General features: G+C 39.3%; 1 protein-coding gene across 2 annotated transcripts in view; it reads left to right on the top strand.

Moving 5' to 3' along the window:
- ryr2a (ryanodine receptor 2a (cardiac)) overlaps positions 1-7,785 on the top strand; it is a 157,389-nt gene that overhangs the window by 75,709 nt on the left and 73,895 nt on the right. For both annotated transcript variants that reach the window (XM_017310781.1, XM_017310782.1), the window contains exons 34-39: positions 2,202-2,854; positions 3,766-3,966; positions 4,770-4,875; positions 4,957-5,094; positions 5,558-5,685; positions 6,582-6,727. In XM_017310781.1, the coding sequence (XP_017166270.1) occupies positions 2,202-2,854; positions 3,766-3,966; positions 4,770-4,875; positions 4,957-5,094; positions 5,558-5,685; positions 6,582-6,727 (1,372 nt within the window). The remainder of the gene's footprint in view (positions 1-2,201; positions 2,855-3,765; positions 3,967-4,769; positions 4,876-4,956; positions 5,095-5,557; positions 5,686-6,581; positions 6,728-7,785) is intronic.

Below are 7,785 nucleotides of genomic sequence, written 5' to 3'. Positions count from 1 at the left end.
CCTCTCGCCCGAAACGTTGGCTGGAGATGGGCACCAGCAACCCTCCCGACCCCACTGAGGGAAAAAGGGTGCAAGAAAATGGATGGATGGATGTTCTTCAGATTCTTTAACTGTCAAATTGGTACAAAGTGTTATTTTAGCCATTCAGTCTAGTAGATTGCTACCATCAGTGTGAATAGCTTTGCTGGTAGGCTAACTGCTTTTAGCACATCTTGAACATAACAATAGTCTTCTCCAACGCCCAATCAGATCGGTTTAGAAGCAGAAATGATCCCCCAGTGGGCCGTGGTCCATTCCTGCTTTTCGCGGATGCCACTTCTATTAGAAAATGTGATTAATTGTGTTAAAATGTTTAACCCATTCACTTTGAGTTATTCATTACATTCATTTTAACACATTAAAACCCCGGCTCTACTTAACATAGCATCCTAAAGCTGAAGCCATTCTAAACATTTAACACGGCTTCTCTCTGATAAGTCAGCATTTGGTGAACAATTATTTCTCTCAAACACAAGTGTGTTACAGCTTACACACAGATCCTTTCTATCTGTTTACTACATCATCTGTTCACTTCCAAACAGATGGCTGGAGCCTATTTTAACTTCTGTGTAAAAGAAACAGTCATGTTCAGGTCAAAGTTCACACAGCATAGTAAGAGTACTCATGACTGTTTCTTTGGGTGTTTTTAATAGAACGAATAACATCAATAGAAATCAAATAACCAAATAGGGGGACAGACAAGCAAAACAAACATGTTGGTATACATTAAAAAGGATACATTCAAAACAAAACACACAACATAGTCGATTGCTATGACAACAAAAATTCAACTGATTAATATGTGAATTAGGATTTGCTTTTTTCTTTTGATCTTGGCAGTTATTTTCTAATTTGAATTATTTCTCTATTCTCTAATGAATCTATCATCACAGATATTTTGTGAAAAGCTGTATAAGGGAGGGAAGAAAAAAAGGAGAATAAATAAATTCATATGCCAGAATAAATAATAAATAAAGGATAAAGATGAAACACCATAAATCCTATTATTTGGCTCTCTCAACTCCCTCCTCTCCCCTGGTCCTTGCCTCCGCCATGGTATTAATTCACCAACAATGAAATGTCAAGTAGAAATGTGGAATATATTTTATTGAAATATTCAAGCTGGTTTTTATGTATTGCTGATTGTTGCTCCATTGATATATGTTGTGTAAGTAGATCTGGCCATTGTGAGGTGCTGATTTTTTTCCTATTTTTCCAGTTGAGCAGTATTGTTTTCTTGGCTATAGTTGAGCCACAAGCAGTGGGGTTTGGGTCTGTTTGGAGTTTATGTTCAGTTTATCTAGATGACCAAGTAAGCAGACAGAGGGGGATAGTGGGATGTTGTGGCCAGAGATTTGAGACAGCTTGGTGATTGTTTTTTTCCAGAAGTTTTGTATTGGTGGAGAGAGCCAGAATGCTTGGAGGTGATCATCAGTTGCATTAAGTGTACAGTGTGTGCAAATGTCTGATTCTATAAGTCCCATGACGTGTATCCTGTGCTATGTGAGGTGTGTTCTATGGATTATTTTATATTGTATCAACTATATCTTGGTGATGTTGGACAGCTGAAAATGAAAATCAATAAAATAAAAAACGTCATATTCTCACCCACAACTCAAACGCCCATATGGAATAATCCAGATTTCACTGCAAATAAATCACCTCTGTCGGGAACGAAATGGAAGGAAAAAGGCATCACATACCTCCACCATATCTTTGATGATCATAACTTCCTAACATTGCAACAGCTTACTGATAAATACAAAATTGACAGGAAACAGTTTCTTCAATATAACTAATTTAAACAATCCATCAAATTAAAAATAGACATTAATAACTTTCACCTAGGACAACCAAACATCCTCAATAGCATTAATAATATCGCAAAGTCTCCAAAATCACTCTCAAAACTATACAAAGTAATATATTCAACCAATAATGCACCTCAAATTCCAATCACTAAATGGGGAAAAGATCTTACCATCCACACAGATAATCAATTTTGGAATAATGTCTGCCATAATATTTTCAGTGGTGCTCATGATTATGTCTGAAGATGCTTGTGTGCAACAGTGACCCACTAAAAGCATGTCCTGGTATTTTGAGGACAGTGAGTAATGGTGATAATTGAGCTGAACAGAATCTGGTGCATTTCTCTGCAGGTTTGCTTCGTGCGGGCTACTATGACCTCCTCATCGACATCCATCTGAGGAGCTACGCAACAGCTCGGCTGATGATGAATAATGAGTACATTGTGCCCATGACACATGAAACAAAAAGCATCACATTGTTTCCAGATGACCTGAAGAAGCATGGCCTGCCAGGCATCGGACTCAGCACATCCCTGAGACCCAGAATGCACTTCTCCTGTCCAAGTTTTATACGTGTGACTGAGTCCTCTTGCCATGACAACGGAAACAGTGGACCAGGAAGTTGTTTCCAGTACAGTCCCGAGTTCCCTTTAGAGATTTTAAAAGTGAAAACTATTGAGATGCTGACCGAGGCAGTGCGGGAGGGAAGCATGCATGTTCGAGATCCAGTAGGGGGCAGCACAGAGTTGCTATTCGTCCCTCTTATCAAGCTGGTCTACACCATGCTCATCATGGGAATTTTCCAAAATGGAGATCTAAAAAACATTCTCCAACTCATTGAACCGTCTGTGTTCTCTGAACCAAGAGACGGGCAGGAAGAGCTTCCCAGAGAGCTGGAGATGCTGAAGAACGTGGAAACAGCCGGAAGAGGAGAGAATGGAGGGAGGAACCTGCCGAAGGAGGGGCTGCTGCAGATGAAGCTGCCAGAGCCCGTTAAACTGCAGGTGATCACAGTCAGAGTTTGTCCTGTTCAGTGCTGCTGAGTGAGTGGTTATAACCAACATTACAGTACAGCAAAAAAAAAAGACCATCTTGTTGAAAAGAATTATAACAGTTTATCTGTTTCTACTTGCACATATTGCACATGGAGCTTATCCTTTCAGATCTGTCCTGTATTGCAAAAAACAAAAACAAATTCAGGCTATAAAAAATATGAGTTTAAAACTTTTATGTCAGAATTCTCAACAAGTGCAACTTTTTAAATTAGTTTTTATCAAGTTCCTCTTGCTTCCAAATTCTTAATAAAGATTGTGAAAGTATAAAATATAAAAGTTGGGTGTAAAATCTTTAGCACTAGTATTAAACATGAAGAACATAAAAACTCATTATATCATGTTTAGAGTCACTGTGTACTGCTGCGTAGTCTCTGCACAGCTGGACAGCAGGTATTTGCTTCATGATCATGTGAAGTGTACAATAATAATCACTTTAATTTATTCATTTATTTATGCACCTATTTGACTCATTATACTTTGTTTCATCCACTGTACTTCAAAATACACATAATGTAGTGTTTAATAACCATCAGATGGTTATTAAACATAGTGACATCTTTCAGTGGTTAAGCCGCTAGAACAGATTCCCAGACTTTTGTAGTCATCCATCTTTTGGTGGGAACTATGAAATGAAAGTTCCAAACTGGTGAGGAGTGAAAGAACCAGATTACAGGAACTTCCTTTGCAACTCTGTGATTAACAGCAAAGTATAGAACAGGTGGCTGTTTTTTCCAGGCTCACTGAAGCAAGAAAACACCTAAAACATGCAGGGCAGTGAGCCTTGGACTATAAAATCACTTTCAAACATAGAATGTCTGTGGATGGTGCTGACTGTTGTCCATCTGTGTGTGTGCGTGTAGATGTGCCATGTGCTGCAGTACCTGTGTGACTGCCAGGTGCGCCATCGTATTGAGGCGGTGGTGGCCTTCTCCGATGACTTTGTTGCTTGTCTCCAAGACAACCAGCGCTTTCGCTATAATGAAGTGATGCTGGCTCTGAACATGTCTGCTGCACTCACTGCTAAGAAAACCAAAGAGTTCAGATCTCCCCCACAGGAACAGGTAGGAAAATCACCATGGCAACATGTCATGCATTGTGGTCTTGAAGTTGGAGAAGAGGGAAACCTGAAAACGATGATACTAGAAAAAACAGTAACACTTTATTTGAAGGGATGTACATAAGGCTGACATGACACTGTCATAAACTTAACAGCTGTCATGAACATAAAGAAGTCTTTATGAATGTTTATGACAGTTGTCATGAAGTGTCATTTGGTAAATCATGACAACTTTGCATTAAATTATCATAATTTACAAAATCATGCAAAGTTGGTACTTTTAATGGACTTTCAATGCAACTTTTAGAGCAACTTTCCATTAAAAGTGTCATTATTTACCAAATGACACTTCATGACAACATTCATAAAGACTCCTTCATGTTCATGACAGGTGTTATGTCAGTCTTAGGCACACTCCTTCAAATAAAGTGTTACCGAAAAAACTAGTAGGCTTCATCAACATCACTTGAAATTTGTCCATTGAAGATTGAGGAAAAGAATTCCAGCCTGAAAAGAGACATCATCCTTTATTTCAAAGCTCTTCAGACTAACTTTTCTGACAATCTGCTGGTGGCATGCTCCAAACTCGAAATAACACTTAGTTCAAAAGCAGCCAAGTCCAAAGGGAAACTTAAAAAACAGGATGACAGGATGTCTGGACAGATTTTGATTAAAAGTTTCAGAGCACCCAAGAAAAGTTCTCCCAAATCCAAACCTTCATTTTGTTCATATTAAATTAGTGTAAAGTACCATAAACTGGTTTATGTTTATGAGAACAGTTATCATACTTTTGTATTATTTTCCAAGATCAATATGCTGCTGAACTTCAAGGATGACAAGCAGGAATGTCCCTGTCCGGAATATATCCGGGAGCAGCTACTGGACTTCCATGAAGATCTGATGAGACACTGTGGTCTGTCTCACACCCTCCTAACAAAACATTTTCATATTGATTAACTGCAACTAATGGTAGCATTGTGTTGGTCCTGTGTAGAGCTGGACGAGGAGAGAGGAATAGATGGGGACAGTGACTTTACCATTCGAGGTCGTCTCATGTCGCTGGTGGAGAAGGTGTCCTACCTGAAGAAGAAGATGGGCAGCCTGCCCAAGGAAAAAAAGGACAGGAAACCCAGTAAGGTTTAATGTAGACAGATCAGTAAACACAGAGCCTGGTAACGTGATCCCCCCAAGTGTTTGACCACAGGGTTGGTATTTTAGGGTGCGCCCAAACAACTCAACCCTGTGTTCAGCTTTTCCACCACATGCTGGGATTTGCTTGGAAGGCAAACAGTTCAATTTTGGTCTTCTCTGATCAACACTTTTTCTTTTTTTTTTCCTCATGGTTTATGTCATCACTAAGTAGGTGTACGCTTTTGAAATGAACTTAATTTTGACAAAACCATGCAAGCACCACAGTTCACAGGTTAACATACAAGAATTATTCATTTGGTTTCATCTTACCTGTTGGCGCGTACCGTTAGTACATCTTTGTAAAGTTGGAAATACAGCATATACAAAAGTATAAAAGTTTGACATTATGTTTTGGCATCAGTCTCATTTACTTTTGTTCAGTTTCATTTTTTCTCTTTCCACAGGTACCTTACAGCAGCTTATCTCTGATACGATGGTCCACTGGGCTCAGGAGTCGGTTATAGAGGATCCAGAGCTAGTGAGAGCCATGTTTGTCCTTCTACACCGCCAGTATGATGGCATTGGAGGACAGGTGTGTCTGTGTCAGTCTTCTTTTACTAAATACTGGTAGAAAGTTAGAAAAAGTCCTGACGAGGCACAGGTTAACAATAAGGAAGTATTATGTCTATGCCAATATCTATAAACGAAACTTCAAGTATTTCTGGAGAGACAGCAGTTTTAACACAGCAGTCAGCACAGCATTTAGAAAAACTAGTGCATTAGACATAAGAAAACCACAGATTTTTATTTTATTTTTTAACCTTTTTTTTATTATAATAAAAATATATTTTTTTAATTTTTTAACTTAAGTAGTCAAGTAGTTAAGTAGTCAACTTTTCCCTTATATTTCCTTTGTTTTATCTTGTTTAATTTGTTTCTAAGCTCTTTTTCTACAAAGCTCTTTGAATTGTCTTGTACATGTTCTTCATAAATAATATTGCCTTGCAGCTTACTTAGTGCTGCTAATTGTTACACATCAGTGATAACTAAGGTAAAAACTAAGATAAATTTAGTTTATAAATATGATAGCTGGTCAATAAACAGCAACTGGGTGTAGTGAATCCCTAGCAACCAATGTGCCAGTTACATGAAAACGTAGATGCCTCATTGAGCTGGTCAGTTGTTGCGATACGTCACAGCATCTGCCATGTTGAATGTTGTAGATCTGCCAGAAAGCTAATGAGGTAAATGGATCAAACTTTAGAAAGTGCCATTCTATAAAGTATTTTAAGTTGATGCCTGACACTGACACATTCTCTCACACAGTAGAGTGATTATGGATCACTCTACTGCCACATCCAAGATGGTGGTGACGTAACATAGAACTCAGCGTTCAATGAGGCGTCCACGTATTCATGTCTACGTGGATGTGTGTGTGGTCTGCACATCTGTTACATGTGTGCACTGTCTGTCTGGCTGACTGTTCAGGTTCGAGCTCTTCCTAAAGCCTACACTATCAACTCCGTATCCATAGAGGACACCATCAACCTGCTGGCTGCCCTGGGTCAGATCCGCTCTCTGCTGAGCGTCCGGATGGGCAGAGAGGAGGAGAAGCTGATGATCAGAGGGCTTGGGTGAGGCCATGCGGCTGTCAGACTCTGAACTTTGACCTGGAATGACTTTGAGACTTTGCCCTTGGGAAACATGTTGACAGCATTATCCTGTTTGGAGATAAACTGAAAACATTCCCAGAAGAAAAGCAGCTATGTTGACTAGAGACTGTAGTTGAAAATCATCTTCCAGCTGCGTGATAACTCCACAAATACATCTAGAGCAAGATTGGAATTTATGAGATCGAAGCATATTCATGTCAAAGCCCACACCTAAATCAAACTTCAAATCTGCAGCATCATTTGAAAATTGATTTTCAGACACTCCATTGAATCTGACTGAATTTGAACTGTTTTGCAAAGAACTTATAAAAGTGTAATTCTCTGTATTATCTGCCAAACAGATCAACAGCTTGAAGTGCAGCATTGACTCTGGAACTGTGCAATAAAAATATAATCCAAGCATTTTAACTTTCAAAAGTAGAAAGAAAATTAGACATAACTTAAAACATTTTTTTACAAATAAAAACTGAACAGTGTGGTATGTGAAAGGATTCAGTGCAACCAATTTCCTTCAGAAGTTGTCTCATGACTGCTAATGACTAAACATAGTCCACCTGTATGTAATCTAATCTCTGAACAAATCCAGCTGCTCTGTGATGCCTCAGAGGAAAACCCAGCGCGAGTGTCCTAGTGCTCATGTTGCGTTTAAAGGCGGCTCGGAAAAACAGGTTACGACATGTTAACGGATTTAACAGTTTTAACTGCTGATAAAAGTGACAGACACAGATATGGCAAATGCAAAAGCCCCTACTGTATCACATTGACAGAGGAATAACAGAGAGTTGGCCATTCTAAGGTAAAAACCCAGCGCATACAGCGTTCATGTTTTGTTTTTTTTCATCCAGACGGCTTCCCGCGCCCCCCTGCAATGGCACGGCGTTCCCCCTAGGAGGCACGCCCCACAGTTTGGGAACCTCTGCCTTAGGCTAACATGGGTCTTCATGTGGCCAAAGTTTCCAAAGCAAAGAACACAAGCACTGTGTCACATCAGCCAAGTTGCTAAATAATGCACATAAAGG

Source organism: Poecilia reticulata, linkage group LG19 (genome assembly GCF_000633615.1).
Source record: "Poecilia reticulata strain Guanapo linkage group LG19, Guppy_female_1.0+MT, whole genome shotgun sequence".
Classification (NCBI taxonomy): domain Eukaryota; kingdom Metazoa; phylum Chordata; class Actinopteri; order Cyprinodontiformes; family Poeciliidae; genus Poecilia; species Poecilia reticulata.
The sequence above is the reverse complement of the archived record's forward strand: the minus strand, read 5'-3'. Positions and strand labels throughout refer to the sequence as shown.